At 42.1% G+C, this 23,979-nt stretch overlaps 1 protein-coding gene across 11 annotated transcripts; it reads right to left on the minus strand.

Annotated features, from left to right (window-relative positions):
- Positions 1 to 5,718: 5,718 nt before the first annotated feature.
- On the minus strand, positions 5,719 to 18,640 carry U2AF1 (U2 small nuclear RNA auxiliary factor 1). Of its 11 annotated transcripts, XM_085529869.1 has the most exons (11): positions 18,557 to 18,640; positions 17,012 to 17,099; positions 16,736 to 16,792; positions 14,689 to 14,719; positions 14,027 to 14,093; positions 13,176 to 13,242; positions 9,853 to 9,902; positions 9,147 to 9,245; positions 8,279 to 8,412; positions 7,858 to 7,950; positions 5,719 to 5,970 (listed from the first exon to the last, which is right to left on the minus strand). In XM_085529869.1, the coding sequence occupies exons 7-11, from the start codon at positions 9,880 to 9,882 to the stop codon at positions 5,835 to 5,837; spliced, it is 492 nt and encodes a 163-aa protein (XP_085385995.1). In that variant the 5' UTR covers positions 9,883 to 9,902; positions 13,176 to 13,242; positions 14,027 to 14,093; positions 14,689 to 14,719; positions 16,736 to 16,792; positions 17,012 to 17,099; positions 18,557 to 18,640; the 3' UTR covers positions 5,719 to 5,834. The 11 variants fall into 11 exon arrangements, with proteins under 11 accessions (XP_085385995.1, XP_085386009.1, XP_015738992.1 ...); XM_085529883.1 differs by lacking the exon at positions 16,736 to 16,792; XM_015883506.2 differs by lacking the exon at positions 14,689 to 14,719.
- Positions 18,641 to 23,979: the final 5,339 nt, after the last annotated feature.

Consider the following 23,979-nt stretch of genomic DNA (forward strand, 5'->3'; position numbering starts at 1 on the left):
ACATCATACAGGGTTACGCAAATAGGAATATAGGCTGCAGGAGACATGGCACTTGGCACTGGTGCTCTTAGATGAGGTACCATATCCGATCTGGTGAGCTGCGTTTCAAAAGAGGCACAACACAGCCAACATAGAAACAATACGTTGCAACAAGAATGTGCAGAGAGGTATGTGACTTGAGAGGAAACACTGAAGAACAGAAAACAGAAGATGGGCAGAACTGTCTTAAATTAGCTACAGGGCAATAAGGAAGGGGATATACAGTTTTTCCAAGTTCCTTCAGGAGGAAGCAGAGTGGGTCAAAGTTGCAGCAGTAAGGATTATTACTGCCCTCTAAGCCCAATGACCCAGCCAGTTTTCGCTTCTCCGGTGAGTTACCCATTCAAACTGCAAAAACACATTTTAGATGGAGCGAGAGGCTGCCTGAAACCTTGCTTAAGTCACCCGTAGCCCCACATGAAGGACATCATCCATTACTCTCCCCTCATCTACAAACCTGTTCCCTCTGCTGAAGACGTTTATTCTGTCCAGTGTTAAAAGTTGCTACCATGTGTGTGTTTGAAACTCATGTAGCTGGCTAAAGACCAAAGTATTCCTTCCTTGGAGGCTAAGCAAAGAAGGGCATTTCTCTCTGTTGTGGTTAACATGGTCATGTGAAAGAGTCAAAAATCATGAGTCAAAGCCCTCCAGAATGAAAAGACTGCTCCAGATCTTAATGAGGCTATGAAAAGACTGCTCCAGGCCTTAATGAGGGTATTCCTTGGTCAGATTTTGGCCTGTCTTCCATTTTGGAATTTCCCTTGCCCATTCCTAGCCCAGCCATACAACAACTTTAAGACCAGTAGTGCAGTCTACTCACTTTATACTTACGCTTTGTCCACAAATCACTTTTCCACGTACTGCCTCACTGTTCTTTTATCAAGCCTTCCTCTTAAAGCTGCTGGGCATTTTTTTCCCCTTCATCAGCACAGGTGGAAGAAGAGATGAAGCCTCTTCCACATTCACTAAGGAGACAGAAGAAAGAGACAGTAATAAAAGTCACAGGACTGTTCTGAGCTGTGCAGCCTTCTCAGCTTTCTCTTAAACACAAGTATTAGCTCTGAAGGGGAAATGAGATAGCAGGAAAAGGAGAGCAGTTGCTCCTTTGGCTCTTCCCGTAGGCCTCAGGCCCAGAACATGTACTGCAATGGAAGCAACTTGTCCTTTCTTTCTCTTATTTAGAATCTCAGATGGCTTCAAGAATCAAGTGCAAACGGGTTGGAAATACAGCCAAAATTTATCTGCATAGGTGGCAACGCTTGAAACTGAGCCAGGTGGCAGCACAAACACAGCAGGCCTAAAGCTGGCAGACTACAGGGCCTTCCGTGAAAAACAGAGGGGCAGGGAGATCGGCTCATTTGCTATGCACAGCCTGTATCCACAGTTTGTCTCATAGCCCAGTAAAACCAGGGCAGGAATGTTATTTATTTATTCATTTTTAATTCTTCCAGACTCAACCAAAAGAGCAGCTTTGGAAACTGACAACTGAAGGGAAAACTGTACTCACACAAACTGTTCCATAGGGTCACAGCTCGCCTGAGAAATCGCTGCCCAAAGCCTCACTTGAATGCCATCATGTCATCAGCAGCTATTACAGTGCTGCTCTGCTGATGTATGAATGCATGTAACTTCTATTCGCCTTTAGTCCTGTCAAAACAATCTGGTTAGAAAGCAACCACCAAAACTCAAGGAACGAGAAAAGTACTGAGCTAACAACCACTGGAATACAATAAGGAATGTACACATCTGATAACCATCACCTTTCCCTCTCCCACTTCGCATGTGCTGAAATGACTTTCATCTTCACAAGATGGGGACCTTTTAAAATAGCTCTGGTGCAGCTGTGGATAGCACTGTCCTTTTGCTATTCTTTCTTCTTGCTGGAGTTTAGCTATATTGGAAATTAAGCATGATAGTTTGACTTCTGAGCACACTGCTGATGAGGATGGATCACTCACGTAGTTAAAGAGACAAGCTCCACTTTCTATATACGTGTAATTAGTAATTTGATAACTGCAAAAAGAACCAGGAGACATTTGTGAATATGATAAATAAAATTGGTTGACTGGATAAATTCAGAAATACTTGTGCATTGTTTTAGAATGCATCACATATCTCTTCAATGTGAAGACAGGCTGATTTGTTCGACAGACTTTTGGCTGCAATTCTGATTCTTTCAAATGGAAATTGACACATTCCTATGTAAAGTTATGCTCAGTTGTATACACCTCAAGCTCAGCTTTAAGTATTCTCTTCTATGACAATCTTACCTATTAGGTATTACTTCCTTACCAGCTGATGTGAGCACACACCAACTCAATATCATTTTTTTTCCCAGCTGTGATACTTCCTGAAGTAGGACTGACTTTCAGAGCAGCCTTAAGTTAGTGCTTGGGGAACACAGTGATGAATACTTTCCCTATATGTTACAAAAGCAGTTCACGTTCTGCTATGTTAAAGGCAGCATACTTAGAATCATAGAGTTACCCAGGTTGGAAAAGACCTTGAAGATCATCAAGTCCAACCGCAGCCTAACCAGTACCCTAACTCTAAAAACCCTACACTAAATCATATCCCTGAGCACCACATCCAAACGGCTCTTAAACACAACCAGGGATGGCGATTCAACCACCTCCTTGGGGAGCCTATTCCAGTACCTAACTACCCTTTCTGTAAAGAAGCTCTTCCTAATATCCAACCTAAACTTGCCCTGGTGCAACTTGAGGCCAAGTACAAGCTGCAACTGTGTAAGTAAGACAGTGGGAACTGCTGGTTGTGTCCATTGCCAAAGTTTTACAGCACAAACCACGCAACACTGGGTAAATAAATAGCCTTCAAAAAACTGTCCCTTCTCAGCCACTTGTTTCCTTAACTAAACATACTTTCTTTTTCCCCATTAAAATCAGCATTCTTGTTCTCCATCGATTACCACAATAGAAAATTACAGGACTACTCAACCAGAGCCCTTATCGGGTTAGGAAAATAAACAGAAACCAACCCACTAAGTTCCAGTCTTTTGATACTTCAACTTGTATCAAGTAAATACCATTGTTTTGTTTGTTATGTATTTAAGGCGTGCTCCACCAGCCCTACAAAAACAAGTAGCAGTTAAAAAAGCGACTTGAGCCAAAAGCTGGTTAGTTGAAATGCGTAGCCTATGGTCCTCATGAGTCGTTTATAGAACAGCATCCCATCTAAAGGAAAGGGATAATTTTTGTCAGATTCTTAGTAAAAAAAAGGCTTTATTTTTGAACAATTTTTTCTCCATTTGGTTTTACAGTCTCAACATACATCATATTCATGGACAAGCAGCATTTTCACAGAATAAGAGCCAAATACAATTGAGAGGAAGCCACTCGGGATTAACAGTTTCAATCTAATTGACTCGGACTTCAGAAAATACTGTATGCTGTCACTTATTTGAGGTAAAGAAATTCCTTAAGATCCACTGCTAAGAGCCAACAACAATGTATTTGTGAGATATAGGAACCTATGGGGGGTGGGGAGGTGTGGAAATTTAACTCAACTCTAAACACAATGTAAATAAGAACAGAATGGGTGGGTAGGATTCCCTACCTTTGCATTGGTAAATGAATCCAGTTTGGACTACCACGTTTAACTACGTTTGTGCAGTTTACGTTTCAGATGTCAAATGCTTCTAGTTTATATGCTGAATGGCATCACCAGTAAAACCCATTGCTTTCAGTGCCCTTTAAGACATCTTCCAGTTACAAGAGGGGGAGGAAAGCAACTGTTTGCTATCTGTTCACACAAAAAACGTACTTGCTGTTCAGCAGTGCTTAGATAAACAGATGAAAGCCATTATAGAGATACATTTATATGAGTCTAAAATGAACTTGTTTATACAGCAAACTAGTATTAAAAACTAGTGGCTATTCTCATCTTTTTGAGCTTGCAATTTAAATTAAATCACTAATAATCCTATGTCTCATTGAGGAACTGGATTAACATCCTTTAAACCAGAACTAAGTTATCAGTTCCTAATACCTAGCAGGCATACAACAGGTTTCAGTTCAGCCATCTATTCTAGGCATCAATCAATTTCTCCCAGTGAAAAAGAATTCATAATCCATGTATTTGCAACAGAATATAAATAGCAAAGCTGTCTCCACGTAGAGATATTTCTCCTTGTAAAAGTTACTGGCAGAATAAAGCCCACAATCTGGCTGGTCAAACCACCCAGAACAAATGTTAATAAACTCAGTTTAAATTGGTACAGGAATATAGTTCTAAAAGACAATGCATATTCAATTAGAAATGCACACTTCTTAATATCTTTTTCTTTGCCATCTCCAAGTTACAGCGAGCAAAGTGATTTTGCATTTATTTTTGAGACAGAGGAGCTGGTTTGTTAATCTGTCTATGCAACACTTCCATATCCTTTATTATCCGTCCTTTTATTTAGTTAAATTAAATGATTAAGGAGCAGATATATCACTTAGCAAGTTACCATACTCAGAGAACTAAAGAGCTGCTAAATTCTCTGTGGTGTCAGAAAGCTATACTGCATTAGGCAGTTTAATGGACATAAATATGACCATTGTCCATAACTTCATGCTACCTCATGAGCTGAATAAAAGCAGACACGAATGACCTGAAATGGCAAGTACGCTGTACAGTCTCTCAGGCAACAGTTCAATTAAACTTTTAACTCCTGAAGGGATGCACAACCTAAGATACACAGCTGTTGTGCCATTCACCTGAACCAAGACATAAAAAGTCTTGTGAAGAAACTGCCACCTGTTTGTCAGCTTCCATTGCACTTTACATCTCTTCAAAAGTGAGTAAAACTGGAAAAAAACCAGTATTTTCCTTAGCATCCAATTAGTCCTCTGTTGTCTGGAACACTAGGGAAACACTTTCATTAAGCAACAGCTGGGAGAACACAGTGAAAAAATCCAGCCTCTTAAGAAATTAGGGCCTTCTATTTCAGGCCTTTTGTTTCTTTCAGTAGATTCTATGCTTCCTGCTGTATGGAGCATGAGTTTTTAATACAGAAACTCATTGCTACCGAGATAAAAATACTGTTTCCCACCCCTCCCATGCATTGCAATAGGTAGCTTCAGTTCTAGCAAATATGAGGAAAATCAGTCAAGAATCAAAAAAACCAAAAACCCTCAACTATGAACTCTGGCACTGCCAGGAGTAGCAACACAACTACTCCAGAGTGCTTAGAAAAAAGGCTTTAGATTTTACACCAAGAAACTGGATTTATTGTAAATGCCACAGTCACATTGATAGACAGAGCACAGACTTCTGGTAACAAACAAACATACATTTGGTAACTAAGCGTTTCTACTTGGTAAATAAATGCACTTCGCACAGCCTTCCTTTTAAATGTGCCTAAACTAACCTAAATAAGCAGACAGCATAGCGGAAAAGGGAAACTTATATGAGTAACTGTTTCTTAAGCAGTATATTATTTTTTTTTTAATATGTATATAATATTTTATATTATATACACACACATTTTCATCAACAGTTCAAATCATATCCAAATAAAAAATAAAAAAAAAACCCAGACTGGCGCTCCTCCGATACATTTACCACCTTTCCCTCAGGCATAGTATTAATCCAGGTATTTGTCAAGATAGAGGAATGACAGTTAAAAAGACTTCCCCCCTTCCCCCCCCAACAAGAAACAAGTTACACAAAGAATACTGTATCACTACAAATTTTTATTCAGAAGCCCATCTTTAAAAAAAATCTCATTATGAACTTGTTTGGTCAAACTACAACACTTTCTAGCAGACATACAGTAAAAATGGCATGGCTCAGAATCGACCAGATCTTTCACGATCTCTTGACCGCCTCCTGTCACGTTCGCGTCCTCCTCCTCCTCCTCCGCCACCACGACCACGATCTCTGGATCTAGACCGACGTTCGCGGGACCTCGACCTGGATCTATGCCTTCAAAGAAAGTTTGAACAATTTATTGCTTCATCACTTTCAGTAGCATTCCGTGGGATATTTAGGGATGAAAGTAACGGGACAGAAGAAAAACAGTGTGGAATATTGGGAGCAATGGTAAATTGGCGCACACGCTGTTAAATCATACACTTATGTATTGAACAAACGTAACACTGAGGAGTCGACTATTGTAAAAAGACTCCACTGTTCATTGCCAATCATAAAACTTAAGGAGAGGCACGTAGAGGAAGCAAATGCATTTTTATGCAGCTGCTAATTGAAGCAAAAAGAAAAGGGGACACCTGCTTCTGCAGTTAATAATAGCTGTCAAGCACACAGAGGAAAAACCTTCAGCAAAACGTTTACGAGTCCAAACCCATTAAATCAACAGCATTATCTAGCAGCTCAAAACTCTGAGTTTTATGCATTTTTGCTTGTTTTCTGCTTTGCCTTCTATTTTCAGAAGCCATCAACCTTTGCAAATAATCCTTCCCTGCCTCCAGTTTTGACGACTTCAAGAAGATGACTAAAACCACGCAGAATGTACTGCTAACACAGCTACTATAGATTGATATCTTATAAGGCACTTGTCAAGGAAAGAGTGTTTTGAACGGTTATAAGGATTTCAGAAAACTCACTAACAGGAGGAAGAAAGCAAACGCTACTGTTTAAATAGCTGTAGAAAATACAGCAGAATTAAAAAGGCCACATAAACAAATGCTACAAGTCTAGTTTTACAAAATATTGTTCGATGCTGAGGTGCTCAGGAACGGGAGCAAGCGTGGGGACAGAATCTAATCTGACATGGAGATACATAGGTCTTGCATATTGAGCTTCAGAATTACTAAATTAGCTTATTTATCCACTAGTTCTGGTATAGTCTTCTTTTTTTCTTCTTGAAATTTCGAATTATGTCATTTAACAAAGGACTATTTTCAGGTCATTCTGATCTATACAATCTACCTGCAAAACCCTATTGATGCAAGTGACAGTCTTAGCTCCACCAAGAATTTAAACAGGGCGAATAAAGACTCTGAGGAGTCAGCTATTTTATTTGTTCGATCCTAGGCTGAAATTAGGCCATAGGTAAAACAATCATAATCCATAGCTAAACACGCAAGTCTGATCTTTAGTGCAATAAAAGATGACACACTGGTGCCTAAGTCAGAGAGGTCCAGATTCATACTCTTGGGAGTGACCCAAAGGTTAAGATGAGCGTATCTCACCTTTCTTCCACACACCTTAAGAAATTACATTGAAATTGGGATATTTTAAGAAAGTATTTAGGCACAAACATGTTAACTCACATTCTGAGAGTTAAAGTTATCCTCACAGATTAAGATATTGCCAATTAGAGACATTTATAGGAAAAACATTTTCATGCTCCCAGGCTCCCTCTGTGATTGAAAAAAACACACAAAACTGCTCCATACAAGAACAAATCCAACAATTAAATATGCTTAATCTTAATAACACATTCCTAAAACCAAAGAGATTCAATCCAACTCAGAGTGGACCATCCACAAAAACATGCTGCATTAACAGCAGCTGTGAAAGCTTTTCCATAAGGTATCTTAATAATCAGATGCTCTAGTATTAACCTCCTGTTACTACAGAACAAATACTGGCTACAAAAGCTAGCCATTAACTGTTAAACTATAGAGAAACAGTGAATACTCATCAGGTCCCGAAAATATCCACACATTCTTGACAGAATCATAACTGTGGTTGTTCTAAGCTGGCCACTTTCTAGCTGCACTTGATGCCTTTCACAGGTGGGTGTCAGAAAAAGCAAGAGAGAATTCAAGTTTTAAAAGTTTACCCCTGAACATTACGCAACTGATGTGTAGTTTTATCCGTTCTAATTGTGTTTAAAAGCAAACTCACTTTTTACGACGACGCCCGTACAACTCGCGTCTTAACTCTCGAGAAATGGGCTTCAAATGCATGAAGTTGCAGAAACCTCCTCGTGTACACTCTCTGAAACACAATTCAAGACGGTTACAATTCTCACCTCTACAGTGGGTTTGCCCTAAGCCCTTAGTAGGCCTCTAGCCATTCAGAAGTTAATCGCCTCTAATACAAAAAACAGTAAAGATCATTTACTGAGACTGACTTGTTCCCGGATCAAACTCTGAAAGACAGTAAAAGTCAAAAAGCTGACTACAGGCACTCCAGATTAACACTGCCTGAAGTGCTTTTTTATCCTACTCTGAATTACACATAAAACCCACACCCAAGCAACCATCTTGTCTATGCAAACACTTCAAAAGACGCTTCCATAGGCAAACAGGAAACTGCTTTTTACCCCATTTCATATTGACGGCAACAGGCCTCTCTGAAATCGGTCACAGGTGAAAGCTCAGCGTGAATAGGCTGTCCATTAAACCAGCGATTGTTCAGGTCAATCACAGCCTTTTCTGCATCTTCTTCACGGCGAAACTAAAAGCAAAAATAATTTCTCACACTGTAGAGAAGCAATAGAAGTAGATGAAAGATTCTTGATAAAACAAGTTGGACATTAGGAAACATTACTTCTCAGAAAGGTGGCAAGGCACTGGAATGGGCTACCCAGGGAGGTGATGGAGTCACCAAACCTGGGGGGTTCAAGGAGCAAATTGGATGTTGTATTGAGGGACATGGTTTAGTGGGAGCTATTGGTAACAGGTGAACGGTTGGACTGGATGATCTTTTAGGTCTTCTCCAACCTCGGTGATTCTATGAGTCTATGTTAGCTGTGGTTTAGGACTACTAATGAAACTACAAGCTGCTCCTAGGACAGACAGTCTCATCAGGGTAAAAAAAAAAAGGCAATAATAATTTTAAAAAAACTCAGCTTTCCACTGATTTGGATTCAGGGCTAATCACAACAAATGCTATTTCACCATTAGTCTTTTCACCACAATTTCAGACAATGAGGAATACTTAGGGGTACTCCACGTAATACTAATGCTCCAAGTGTACTGGAACTTTAAGCATTTAAGAGAAACCAGTACAAAAACTGAAGCCCTTGTTTACTTAAACTAACTTAGATCTTGTTTTAAAAACAAGATGAAAAGCATTCTTTTTCAAAGTCCAACATAAATTTTCAGAAGCAACTTTTATTTCTGATCATTATGGTCTACACAGGTATGTATAGTCATAACATTAAATTAACATTTCTCTTTTCCTCCTACCTTTACGTATACATTTCCAACTAGATGATCTCCAAGGTTATCACAAACATTCATCTCCTCAACTTCACCGTATTTTTCTTCCATTTCTGTGAAGACTTCCTAAACACAAACCGATTTGAGAATAAAATTACAATTTTGGGACATGCTAAAGTATGGAATGGATGCATCTAACTATTAGTAACAACAAAAAGACCATTCCTTGAAAAGTCTTTACATTTCCCATCTTAAAATTGGTACTTGCTTGGCATCTACTGTGTCCATCTCTAAGCACAGTGCTAAAAGGATAAAATACAAAGCTAAGGAAAAACATTAAGCAAACAGTATTTAGTTAACACATAGGACACACTGAAAATACCACACATAAGCCTTGTAGATATAGTATTCCTTAGATGTACAGCCATACAAATGAGTAATGTGTTGGTTTTTTTAATTTACAGAAGAGATTACAGAATCCAAATGTCACATAGCACAGGCTGATGATTTTTAAGCAAAGCCTGCTATATACAGTAAAGCTAAACTAACTGAATTAACACCAGCAAATATTTAGCACTGAAAGTCTGAAGTTTAAACAAACACCTGAGGAAACAAATGGTCTTCTCTGAACCCAATTACTTGTGATATACGCTAAAACCCACTTAAGCAATTTGCTTCCGTTAAGTCTGAGAATATTTCAGTGCATTTTGAACATTCGCTGTTTTCTGCATACCTCAAAGAATTCATCATAATGCTCCTGCATCTCAACATCGCTCACAGCACCTGTAAAAATCAAGAGTCATACAGATTAGAGCCTGTCACTAAGGGAATAAATGCTTATACTACAAAACATAACCTATAGGTGCCATCTGGAGCATAAGGGACACCATTTATCATGTTGCTAACTAACAGAAGTATTAAAGAAAATCAGTATATGTGAACAATTTGAAGTCCAAAATAATACGTCAAAACATTCTACTGACACGATCAAATCAGAACAAAGTTTAAATCAGAACCAAACTTGTATGCCACGAATCTAAAGGGAGGAAAGGGAATGGAATTGCTTTGAAGTATGATTTACATGTGATGCACAATTCCACCCTTTATCTACCACCATCATTACCTAAACAGAAGGCAAGTGCTTTGTCACATCTGCATATTTCTAAATGTGATTAGAGTTCAGCGTTTCTCTTCCTAAATGCAGGATTTCCTCATAACAAATCCATTTATCCATCTCCAGCTCATATACACTAGAATGTGAGAGCTCACAAAGTAATGCAGCTCGGAATTTTCTTTCATTTTTTTAACAATTTCCTCAGAGAAGTTACGAAGCACCATTTTAATAAGTGCTCTCATAGAAGGTTATTACAATGCCTTGCACAAGAAAGCACTTTTTAAAGTATCACTTAGTTTTTTCTATAGCCCTGCCAAAATATTTTAGTGCAAGATAAGCCAGCCACATAGGTTAAACTGTTTGACATGCTCCAAGTTGGACTTCACAAATGAACGCTGCTTGCCTGCTGCCATTAAAAAAGCAACATAAGTTTTGCTGATTTTTCAGAGCATTAAGAACATAAAAATGAGTTTAATTTATTTCCACTACTCTACTGTATTTTAAGCTATATACATTAAAGCCTAATGGATTAGCTCTTCAGCAGTTAAGTGGTGTATTACGATCAAGTGGAGCGGTTTTAAAATGAACCCTGCATTTCATGCTAGAAAAATATTTTCGCCTTTAAATTACAAACACTGCTGTTTTAGTTCACAGAATGTGAAAGAAACAGAGCCAACAAGGCTAAGTTTATTCAGCTTGGGCTGCTATGAAAAAAACAGATGCCTTGGGGTCAGCCATTTTTGGCTAGCAGAACCAGTTGGAAGAACACGGCATCTTTCTTTAAAGTCTCTAATGGTAACCAGCCACATTCTCTGGAACTGCAGTTATTTTTCCCCCCATCCAGCTGCCTCCTGAAGAAGGCTAAGGGAGGCTTGACATGCAGCTTAGGTTCACGTTTCCCCATGTGAAAAATGTTTGCTTTCAGAGCTTTCTTCTTCTCCACCACTTTCCCACAGTTACACAACGAACAAAGGAAACACCAAACATTAAACCAGTTCTTCTAGCCAGGTAATAGTTAACTATGTTCCCAAGGTGGTGCAATCACCACTCATAATAGCTAATTAATACCTGAGAATTTATTTATTTTTAGGATATCAGATGGGGGCTCCATGAGCCACAACAGGGAATAATTAATTTTGACCAAATGGACGAGTGCTAGAAACTTTAAGGAGATTACACTGTCAAATTAAGAGATCACAAGCAACAGTTAGTTAATGACTATGTGAAGGTCCTTCTAGGTGGGAAGCATACAAATGCACAGGCTTTACAAACATTCATGTTCCAGGGCCACCGGTATCTGAACCTTGAGAAGCCCAATTACTAATCAAAATACTCAGGAAAACTATTATTGTTCAAAACTAAGGTTAATCCTCTATGACGGCAATAGAAAGGAAGACAGTTAAGCAACAACAAACAACACATTCAGCAGCTACCCAAATTATCCATTTAAAATACATGCAAGTACTTAAGTGGGGACAAAAATATGGAAAAAAAAAACAGGGAGCTGGGAGTTTCAGCAAACGTACTGATAACAGAGCTCCAGCTCTACCGCACAAGGTACAGTTGGGCTCCGTTAAATGACTACCAACTCATCAAGGCAAACTGAAGTTGGACACCAGCTTTTAAAAGACTAGAGAGTCTGTTCAAGTCAAGACCCTTGCAGCTGTACAATCTAAATAGCTCCACAGACCAAACTGCTGTCACCGTGCAAATTAGTTACCAGCGCATTGAGAATTTAGGGACAGTGGAAAAACCCAACTGAACGTTTTTGTTTTTTACCAAAACAGCATTAACTACAAAGCATCTGCAACAAGCCCTACAAACCAATAGAACTGTTTAGCGTCTAGACAAACTTACACAGCTCATTATGCATCTAGCTTGATCGCATCACATAAAACAAGCTCAAGTTGCTTAACTGGGCCATTATTACTTCTAGAGCAGAAGACACAGTGTTGACTTTTGAGGTAGCGGCTGATTTCACAAATGCTGGTAACTAATCTGAACTAGTCTATAATCCAACAGTCCAAAAAAAGGAATAGCCAAACAAAGCTTTATTACCACACGAGTCATATTCACTTCAACAAGAAATATTAGTTAGAGAATAATATCGAACCTTTTTGATTCTAGTTTTAAAATTTAATCTTATTCTAAAATGATGTCTCAGTCACAACGACAGGTCAGTAATCTTGGTTGTTTAATTTCTACCAGTCTTAGAGTAGATGCTTTCCTCCTTTGTCCATTCCTACCTCCTGAAGAGTCATCAAGTTAGTTTGTGACCACGCACAAACAGCTGCCCCTCCTCAAAAGTACTTTTAAAGACATATTTTCCTACACGAATATTCAACTCGGTTTTGGAATTTGAATTTTCAAAGCATGGAAAGAATTGTAACCATGCACCTATCCAAAAAGACAGCTGCCAAAAGGGAAGCTATTATCAGTGCGTTCTTCCAAAGCAGACTCCAAATGGAAGCCACATTAACCTGGGACAAATTTCTGCATGAAGTCTGAAGAGTTTCAAATTCAGCTTCTCTTAACATTGACAGAGCAGGAAATTTATTCTGGATGAAGTCAACGTGTCATTATCCTGCTCTTTTAGGTGGTGAAATCTTATGGATACCACAAAACATACAGAAAAGCACTGCTAGGATGCAAACAACTAGCAAGGAGAAAGGAGGGGCGGATGAAGGCAGTGCATCAAAACTGCTTTATAGGGGAAGTACAATTCCAGCTTATTTAATAGATGGTATTCAGATTCCCCTCATACTTTTCAGAGTAGGGAAGAAGGTGAGCGGGACAAAAAGTTTTGGGTATTTTTGGGGGGCACATTTCATTAAACGTGGTCAGTTTGATCTGTTAAACTAATATGGTAGACCAGCTTAAGTCGACACTGAGCTCTGACAATCAAGCCCAGGGAACCAGTGAAGGAACTTGTATGAACTTACAGCGCAAACCGTCAGCAGACTGGGAAGAGTTTTGAGGGTTACGGTAAATGTTCAAGAGGGCAATGGTCTGAAATACAAAACGCAACAACTTTATATTATAGAAAATAATTTTAACAAGAAACTGGTTTCCTTTAGGGTCGCTCTAGCCGAGTCTGTGCTGAAAGAGAGGTGGTTATTTTCTCCCAAGAAGGAGAACTTTCACTTAACTGGTGACCTTTCTGAATGATCCTAACACTGTAAAATAAGAGATCTCATGATACTCCACTACTGTATTTTACTTTTATTAACCAATATTAATCTGGGGAGGGGTTTTGCGTGACTTAATGCAGGTGTGTAATAAATGGCCCCCAAAAGCAGCATTCAAAACTATAACCGCAATCATATTCGCTTCAATTTGTTTTCTTGAACGGATTCTAAGCAACAAAGCCCCAGGAACATGGATAATACAGTATCGGAGCATGACATGAGATCTCCATTTTCCTATAAAAGTTAAGGCGAAAGAAAAACCACAGTTCGGGAAACTTACCGTACATCACAAATAGACCTATTTGTTTTGTTGTTGTTGTTGGATCAAGAATTTGATAAATGCCTGCAGTTGAACCCTTTCAAAAGAATGCAGCTTTACTAAGCGATCAAATTTGCATCGAGTCCAATTTAGGAAATCACGTTCTGCATTCTGAATTGCACACATTTGACAAGTTCTTGATATATGCGCAAGAAGAGTTCCGTCACTTGTCCTGTTTGCAACAGCTTTATGTCAGCAGCTCAGAAGCCAACATTATTTTCTCATAATTAGGAGTGGGCTCTTTAACACCATTCTTTAAAAAAATTTCTCCAACTGTGGGACTTACAGTGTGAGCCGTCAGCCGTCTGTGCACTGTTTTGGGGGTTACGATAGATGTTTTGAATCAAGATGGTCTGCGGGGAAAAAAAATAAAAAGGGGAATTCTACTGGCTGCTGTGCATATAATAGACAATTGCAAAGAGACAACTTGTTTGCAAACATCTAATAGTTATAGTTTGTTCTTAAGACTTCCTTTTTGTATTTGCAGAAAATCTTCCAATTGCATCCAGACCATCATATTATGAAAACAGTTGTAATTAACCACCAAGAAAGAGCTGCGTTTGTCTCAACAGCTATCCTCAAAATGGGAGTCGTGAGGCACAGTAACCTGCAACACCAAGCTACGTGATAGGACGGATACGCCTAGCTTCATCTTATTTTGAAGATCAGATTCATTACTGTGAGTCTAGAAAAAAAAGTAAGCGTTATGTGCACAGCATACAATACATAATGCCACAGAGCCTAGAACGTTACACCACACAATAAGGGTTTTTAGGCACGAGCTGCATCTCGTTTTGTGTATCGGGAATTTCTTGGTGGAATTTCTGTTTAAATAATATAATAGCATCATAGGTTCGCATGTTTCCGATCCTTCAAATAAGGGCAATATCCTTTTAGCCCTTCTGCTTTTTACTTGAAGAATTAGCCCAGGCAGACTTGAAACCTTACATTTGTACCGTTCTTCTTAAAATCAAGTTGTCTGAAAAAACAAACCATGTTTAAGTTAGTAAACTAATATTACAAAAAAAATAAAAAATAAAAATAAAATCCAAATGTCCATATCACTGTAAGCAGCTCAAAAACTGAAACGTGATTACTTACTTAAAATACAAGCTCAACGTTAGTACCAATTGCAGTCCCCAAATAATCTTAACTTACACATTATTATCATTAGTTACATCATAAAGAAAAAAGTCATAGGACCAGCAATGTCATACCTACATATGCTGGCGTTTAACGTCACAGGAACTGCGGGATCACATATAAATCACACATGTGTTTTATAATAGGTACGGTCATAGCGACCAAAGCTTTGTGCTTCTGTGGCCCAGGTTTAAAATAGCTGTATTACTCTACAACTGGAGAGAGCCAGAAACACAGTTACAGTGTTTCTGCTAATTGGTGGTAATTTGATCACTCTGGATTGCATGACCTTTCCTAATACAGCCCTTCATTAAGGGCTGAACTAGGGGAAGATAAAAACACAGAGGCAGTGGCTTCCCATTAATAACACATTTGTTCTTCTATTTTCTATCACAGCTGATTACCAATCCGCACACAAATAAAGATTTCTGTAAGGAATCCCACACGCTGCAGATGTTCCAATACAGCGTGGCAGCCAAGAGCAGTGCTCCCAGATGTCACCAGACGATTCCAGCATGCCCTGCTCACCCCCTTCAGCCAGCAGCACTAACTGCAGCTTCTGCAGCAAAACTGAAGGATGCAGCCACATGGCTGCATATAAACCCTCTCTAAAAAGATATATATTTTACATTATAACAACCACTGTGGAAGCTGTCTAGTTTCACATCATCTTTCTTCTAGGTGGTTCTTAGGTTGGATGTTAGGGGGAAGTTCTTCACTAGGAGAGTGGTTAGGCCCTGGAACAGGCTGCCCAGGGAGGTTGTGGATGCCCCGTCCTTGGAGGTGTTCAAGACCAGGTTGGACGCGGCCCTGGGCAACCTGATCTAGTAAATGTGTATGTTTGGTGGCCCTGCCAGGCAGGGGGGTTGGAACTACATGATCCTTGAGGTCCCTTCCAACCCGGGTCATTCTGTGATTCTGTAGTAGCCAAGAAACTAAGCTGAAGCCTCTACATTACTTATCGATTTCTGCATACTGGCCATGTGTATCAGTAACACGTTCAGCAAATGGACAATATTTTTTGATAAACAGTATCTACACTAAGAATTATTAAGTTCCCTTAGATGGAAAAACTCACTCTGTTGAAGTACCAGCAGTGGTGCTCACAGATCACAACCCTGACACTTTCCGCCCCTCAAACCACTCCTGCATCCCACTCGTATTTAGTAGGTTTAACTTCAGGAGCACCACCTCTAACTTCCAGCCTCATGGCCGTTACCTGCCTTCTGAAGTCCCCCCTAACCACCACCAGCCCAGAGGACTCCACCGCTACGTAAATTTCACCTTTGTAGCTAAAACTGCTCCTAAAACAGCAGCTTCCACGAGCACATCATACACAGTTCTCCCAAAGAAATCTATTTACCTGCATACCTTGACAATCAGCGGTGATAGAAAAAGGAAAAGCATATCGTAAAAATAGTTTTCTGAAAACCGTAGAGCTCGTAATAACAAAAACAACCCTATCACCCACTGCACCATTTCTTTAAGCAGATGTGCAGTCACTCATCTTGTCCCTAACGTTTAGATAACCAAAGTCTAGGTAAGCTGTCAAGTCAATTGATGTATATGCCCCCAGCAACCAGGCAACTTACTTTTGAGGAACAATCTTTCCACATTCAAAGGAATGGTGGAAGCTACATTTGAAACTTAAGAGCCTGGGTCAGAGAGCAAAGATAATGACAGGAAAGTCATTTATTTGCTTATTAGTTGCTTTTGGGTTTTGTTTCTCTCTCATATGCAAAGACTGAAGTTCACACCTTTTGGCTGGGTGGAACATGCCGCTATTAGCTGTGATAATAAAAAAAATCTGGGAAGGTTTAAGTGCCTAACATCACTGAGAAGGCACACTCACCTGAAAGTTAGCACTGGTTGGTCTCTACTACAGGCAAGCTTACAACAGCATCGCTTCCTGCAGCCATTAAGGGTGACAGGAGATGATTAGAAATGCTGGGAGAAGTAAATGGAATACCCCCAAAAAAAGCAAAATCCCATACAAACTGGGGCCAAAAGCGAACTACTTAATCTGGAGCTCCGTAATTATTCACTTTTATTTGAGAATCTATGTTTTAAAGAATATACTTCTACCAATTAAAAACGAACAAATCAAAGAAGCAAAAGGGAAACAAACCTGGCTAAATGTTGGTTTGTTGTGCAACCGAGAACATCTGTCTCCATGACGGCAAGCTCCGATTTTGAAATAAAACGAACAGTTGACTCTGCAAGTATAAAACCCAAAGTAGTTACATGCTGGAATAGAAAGATAGTAGTATATAATTCTTATATGATGTGCCCCAACTGCTTTTAACTTGACGTGGAAAAGTAAGAGAGCAATTGCTGCTGTTCTACCCTTCCAGTCTTCTCTTCAGTTGTGTAGTGTGGTGGGATAGGAAATGAGGTGAGGAACTGTCTGCAAAGTTACACGAGCTATAGTTATGTCCAACCTCTTCTTTTAGTAAATACAACGTGCTTTAAAGCCAACACAGCTACACCTACACAACATTTTAAAAACCCACCTGTTTAAGGCTACACTCCAATGGGAACTAGAAGCGCTACCAAGATGGTATTTGAAATAACTCAGTTACAGGAAAGAAGTGTTACATAAAGGAAGGATTTGTCTCGCTGATGTGTATTTCCTTGCCCAGCCACCTTTGTGATCTATTTCTTTGCAAAGCAAGCTCATTATAGGTCATTATATCTTTTCTTGATCCGACTATCACCCAACAACAGCTTCAGTTCTGTGGCACTAGAACTCTCACAGATGCAGAATAGTGATAGAAAAGGCATAAAGCGCTTAGTTAACTCGGCTGGGAAAACGGAAAGCAAAGTTACAAAGGCATAAAAGCTATGATGGGCTAGATGTGCATAAAGGGGAAAGAAAATTTCTCCTGGAAGACAAAAAAAAAAAAATCATTATTCGCATGTTCATAACTCCACAGCGTGTAGTAATAATCCTTCTAACTTTTAACACTCAGACAGACAGTGTGAGCAGAGGGACTGGACTCTCACTGCAGGACGTGCACTTACGCCGCGATATCGCAGCGCTTACACCATGAAGGACATGAGGGTTAACAGCGGCCCGGAGAAGCACAGCCTCACTGTGCGGCGGGGGCCGAGCGTTGAACAAAAGGGGAAGGCGAGGCCCGGCCGCGCGGAGCACACAACACCCAACACCCGCCCGCACGGCGCAGCCGCGGGGAAGAAGAAGAAGAGGAGGAGGAGGAGGAGGAGGAAGAAGAGGCCCGGAGCCCGGCGGCGCCACGAGGCGCGTGCACAGCCGCATGGCGGCGGCGCTCCCGGGGGACCCAGCCCGGACACGGGGCGGGGCTGACGCGCGCACACGGGGGCGCGCATTCCCCCTCCTTCCTCGGAGGCGGCGCGCGCACGCGCGCTCCAGCCCTGAGGTGGGGGAGGGGAGGGCACCGCGCCGCGGGGTGGGGGGGAGGTGGGGGGGTATCGCTGCCGCCGCTCTCCCGTTGGCTCCGTCGGCGGGCGCTGCGCTCCACACAGCGGCACAGGCCGCGCGGAGGAGGGGACGGGGAGACGCAGCCCCTGAGGGGAAGCAGCGACGCGAAGCTGTGGGTACGGCCGGGCGAAGCGCGGATCCCAACACCAGCCTCCCTCCAGCCCCCCCAGGATGTCGGGAGCGGCGCGGTTAGAGGGATGGGGCACTCACTTGTCCTTCTCTGTTCCGAAGATGGAGGCCAGATACTCCGCCATCTCCCACCGCCCGCCCGCCGGACAGCCCGGCGCCCACCGCACACGTCACAGCCGCCGCGACGGAAACGCGGCTCGGCGGGACCTGCGAAGGAGGGCGGGGGGCGCCGCCGCTCTGTGCGCATGCGCGATGAGCGCTTAGCGCCCGATTGGTGGAGCTGTGCGGGCCGTCCCACTGAGCTCCTTCGGCATCGCTGGGTCGTTGCCGCGCATGCGCGGTGCGGCGCTGCGAGCTGAGCTCCAGAGAGGAGGCGTCCACAGGAAAGAGCTTCCACCTCACATCCAACCTAAATCTACCCTCTTTCAACTTAAATCCATTTCCCCTCATCCTGCTGCTATCGCTTCTTTCAAAGAGTTTACTCCCCTCCTGGTTATTGGTACCCTTCAGGTGCTGAAAGGCTGCATCGAAAATTAATTAGAGAAAGCAGCTTATGTATACTGGGAGGTGTTCAAGGCCAGGTTGGACGGGACCCTGGGCAACCTGATTGAGTAAATGTGTATGTTTGGTGGCCCTGCCAGGCAGGGGGGTTGGAACTACATGATCCTTGAGGTCTCTTCCAACCTGGGTCACTCTGTGATTCTGTGTATACTATAATACAGCTGTAGCTGGTAATCTCATTTAATCTGCTTCCATTTCTATACTTTGCTAATCACCGTGGTTATATAAGCAGATCTTATCAAAGATCCTTAATTATAGCAGCCCGAGTAAGTGTCACAGCATAGAGTATGATCCCTTTATCTGTATTCTCTGTATTCTCATTCCAATGAGGTCGGCCTTTCAATACCTGAAGGGAACTTACACTCAGGAGGGGAGTAAACTTTTCGAAAGGGCTGACAATAGCAGGACACGGGGAAATGGTTTTAAGTTAAAAGAGGGAAGATTTAGGTTGGATGTTAGGGGGAAGTTCTTCACTAGGAGAGTGGTTAGGCCCTGGAACAGGCTGCCCAGGGAGGTTGTGGATGCCCTGTCCTTGGAGGTGTTCAAGACCAGGTTGGACGAGGCCCTGGGCAACCTGATCTAGTAAATGTGTATGTTTGGTGGCCCTGCCAGGCAGGGGGGTTGGAACTACATGATCCTTGAGGTCCCTTCCAACCCGGGTCATTCTGTGATTCTGTGACATGGGGAGGAACGCGTTTACGTATCAGGAGCACGGTGTACAACAATGAAGGATCATTGTGCCACATGGAGAAGGTCCTCTCCATGCATTCATACCTTTACATCACTCATAGGTCAGCACTGATCGCCATCAGGGCCCTGCACTGACACTGGCGTTAGGGTAAATGTAATTAGTCAGGCGTGAGGAGCAGGAAGAGTGGCAAGGAAGAGGATAGGAAATGCTGAGTGTTTGACTAAGTGAACAGTGAACCTGAGACTTCAGAACATGGATGAGTGATCTGGGTGTTGCTAAGGAAACTTCATCTTGGGGCATTTTTTTTTTTGTAATATCAGCCCTGGTTAGAAACACTGCTGATTTAACTGCTATTTGTCACTGACCACTCCAAAATAATAACCTGGCTGCAAAGGGACAGAAGCCGCCGCTCTAAATGATAGCTGCAGGGACTCCAACGCGCTTTCATTTGCTTTCCTGTAGCTCCCTCCGGTGGCCGCCAGCTAAAAGGGTTCACCCGATGCGGCCGTGCTATTACTGGCAGGACATGAGCCAGTAGGTTCAGAATTGGATATCAGGAAACATTTCATCTTAGAAAGAGCGGTGAGGCAGTGGCACAGGCTGCCCAGGGAGGTGGTGGCACCATCCCTGGAGGTGTTCGTGAAATGTATAGATGTGGCACTGAGGGATGTGGGCAGCGGGCATGGTGGGGATGGGTTAGCATTTGGACTGGGTGATCTTAGTGGTCTTTTCTGACCTTAATGATTCTCTGATTCTATTCCTGTGAGGAGACATGGATCTGCCTTGGAGGAGGGAGAAGCTTTGGAAAGGCTGACCCTATATATACATGGGAAGTTCTCAGGACACCGTTATTAGACCAGGTGAGGTGACATCTCTTGGAAATGTCCTGGAGGAACCAGGTGGCTGTAGGGAGTCCCTGAGTGTGTGTGAATGTGACACCTTAGGAGCTGATGGCAGAAAAACCTGTCTGTATGGTGTGCCTGGCCTGGAGAAGCTGTGGTGCACAAGCTCTGCTTTCCCAGCTTTATTGCATAGGTGCCTTGGGAAATGTTACCCAAAGCCAAGCTGCTTATTTGCAAAACAAGAAACTCTAATCCTGTGCAAACATTACTTTCTATTTATGACTCGCAGATGCAGATCTAATCGATCTGTTTAGTCAGTGCTCTGAAATCACCAGCATCAAAGCTTTTGGTGTTGGTGCAGCTAAGAGCTGTGCCACCTCCTGTGAGTTCTTTTTGTAGCACTTCATTATGGGGCAGTAGCTGTAGTGACAGACTTCTTTGCTACCAGCTAATTAAAACACTTAAAGGATTTTTACCACTACACTTTATATCACCTGGAACAACAGTAGCGGTTACAACAGACCACGCTAATTCTTTGCAATGGCTGATCAGCAGCAGATGTCCATCCAAGCTCATTTCTATGCCCTTCTTCACGCATGCTCTCTCCGTCCTTTGTTTCTCTCAGTAAATAAGCAGATAGAATGAGCACCCTAAGGCGAGATACATGACACTTTAATCAGTTTGCCAATGTCTACAAAAGAGCCTACTTGTTTTTTATCCCCATGTAAACTGCTTTCCTAAGCAGTTGTCTTCATTGGAATGCCGTGGGAATTTTGCTGTACTGTTTCTAGACCAGAAATGCTTTTAAAGTCCCAGCTGTGAAAAAATGCCCTGTTGGCATTGCTTGGTTATTGAGCAGGTATATTGATGTAGGCTCATTAACAGCTGCTGTTGATTTACCCATTCTGATAAATAGCTGGATTAGCAAGGTTAAATCTTACAGCTGTCACTCTTTATTCTGTCTTGATATGGTAGATTTTCTGTGTCTGGTCCTGAACTCTCATGAAGTCCAGCTACAGTCTGGGGGAAAAATAGCAACACAAATTGCTCATCCAGCACTGAGTACCAGAGGCTCTGCCACAAGGCATGCTGTTTGCCTACAGCTTGTAGAAGTCCATGCAGTGATGGAAGGCTGAGATGCTGCAGAGGGGTCCCCTCCCACCTCTACCATCTCTGTTCAAAGAGCATGATGCCGAATGTAATGTGAGGTTCACGTGCCACTTTTGGGTTTGTGATGGACTTGCTACAAAGGTTCCATCACCTGCAGGAGTGAAGGAGCCTGCTTGGCCATGGAGGCAGCAGCTGTGCTTAGAGAGCTTAGGTCTCAAGCTTGGCATTTCATGGTTGTATTTTGTACACCACAGGGAACTTGACTGTATCAGTCTAATACTGAAGGCCACTTCTGTGTTTTTGCTCTGGACATGAGCTTCTGTTAGTGTTTGGAAGAGTTCAGCTTTGGATTTTGGGGCCAAGGAAATGTACTCAGCTTGGAAAGTAAGAACACACAAGCAACTTTAAACAAGTTCTTGCCTCCAAAGCTGCTGCTGTCTGGAAGACAGAAAGCTAAAAAGGTGTGAAACAAGGCAACAGCACCCATGAAACCTCAACTCTTTCCTTTGCAGCTTCTTTTGTTGAGATGATAACACATCATCTTTTGTCTACTAGGCTTGGGGCTGCTTGGGAAAATCCAGTTGTCTGTGGTCCAGAATGAGCTGGAAGACAAGCGATTAAAAACCAAACCTTGGCTTAAGGATGAAAATGAAAGCAAAGATCATTTGAAAGTAAGCACCTGTATCTCTCCTCATGTGGAAAGTAATGCTGATAGAGCAAGCTGGTGGAAAGATCAGATGCCTTACAAGCTAACACAGGTTATCTTCAGGCAATTTGGGTGTTGCTGCTTTTCAGAGGTTCAGAAAATGATTTTACATGTGACTGGAAACTGTAACAGAGACCCCACTAACCCCTTCCAGAGCTGCTCAAGTTTTCAGTCCCCTAGAGCGTGTTTTGCCTGAGTGCTTTGTAAAGGGAAAGCCAGCTTTGCGGCCTATGGGAATAGATGCTAAATGGATGTAGAGCATATTGTGATTTCAACCGAAGACTGCACATTGCTTCTGATACGCTGTGAACACACTAGAAAAACTGCCTGTGCTACAATTCAGAGATGAAATAGCACTTGCCAACTATGGTATGTAACCCATGAAGTAGCCGTGTCGAAGTCCTTGCAATAACAGTCACAGAAGGTCGTGTCTCTACTGCTTTGTTTGAGGACATTTACTGCGTGATGTTGCAAGAGCTGCAGTTCTCCTATGTGGTTTGAAGTTCTTGGGCTCTGTAAAACCCAGAAGGAGGGGAGCAATTTTCAGTAACGCTGTCCTCAATTTCTCAAAGACATATTCCATTCTCTTTTCATGTTTTTATTGATTACTGCAGGTATTCTTGTTGCTGGCTTTTTAATTCCTTGACCAAGCTGTGTCCCTGTAGGCCAAGAGAACCCAGCTGCCTGGGTCAGAGCAGGGGGTCAAAATGAGGCGGAATATCTGCTGCAACACAGGAGCTGAGGGACTGGGCGGCTACCAACACTATTGCAAGTACACAAGAAACTCGGACATGCTGAGGGAGTTGGGCTTGTTCAGCCTGGAGATGAGAAAACTCTGGGGAAACCTTATAATAGATACATAAATAGATACATAAATAGATACTCCAGTACATAAAAGAAAAAGCAGAAGAGGGACACTTCATCACAGACGGTAGCAATAGGACAAGGGGTAATGGTTTCAAACTATGAGGGTTTAGGTTTGGATTAGATATTAAGTAGGAAATCTTAACTCTGAGGTGATGAGGCAGTAGAATAAATGGCCCAGAGAAGCTAGGGATGTCCCATCCCTGGAGGTGTTCAAGGCAAGGCTGGATGGGGCCCTAAGCAACATAGTGTAGTGAAAGGTGTCCCTGCCTATCACAGGGGAGTTGGAACTGAGGTGGTCTTTAAGATCCCTTCCAACACAAAAAAAGTACTACAGCCAACGTGATTGTGCCCAGTTCCTCATTTTCCTTTTCAGGGTAACTCAAACCAGTCTGAGCATCTTGTGCATAGGACCTTACCAGCCAGGAAGGACTCCTCATCTCAGAAAGGAGAATTGCTGATGCACACTGGAAGACCACATTTGGTTACAACATGTCAGTTACTCTGTACCCTTTCTCTCATCTCTTGCTTCTTGGTCTCCCCTGGGGTAGGAGCCAGCTTCCAGGACAGGTGAAGACTCTAAAAGAAGATGGCACAATGAGGGCGTAAAAGCCATCAAGTCTTTATTCTCTTCGTGTGGTGGTTTGCTTTTCTCCAGGGAGTTGTGGAGGTAGCAAGCAGCTCTTGGGAAGTTAACCTGGAACCAGGCCATAGTCAACACAGACCCAGA

The sequence above is a fragment of the Coturnix japonica genome, chromosome 1 (assembly GCF_054131305.1).
Source record: "Coturnix japonica strain WE chromosome 1, WE-NBRP24, whole genome shotgun sequence".
Classification (NCBI taxonomy): domain Eukaryota; kingdom Metazoa; phylum Chordata; class Aves; order Galliformes; family Phasianidae; genus Coturnix; species Coturnix japonica.

Excerpts from the sequence above, each read along its gene's own strand:
- U2AF1 (XM_085529838.1), bottom strand. The coding sequence starts at position 17,058 with ATGGAGACAGATGTTCTCGGTTGCACAACAAACCAACATTTAGCCAG. Across the intron at positions 14,720-16,735 it reads CAACCAGTGCTAACTTTCAG|ACAACTTGATTTTAAGAAGA; the intron begins GTGAGTGTGCCT and ends TTGTTTTTTCAG. Across the intron at positions 9,903-14,026 it reads GACGGCTGACGGCTCACACT|GTGCTGTGAGCGATGTTGAG; the intron begins GTAAGTCCCACA and ends TGATTTTTACAG.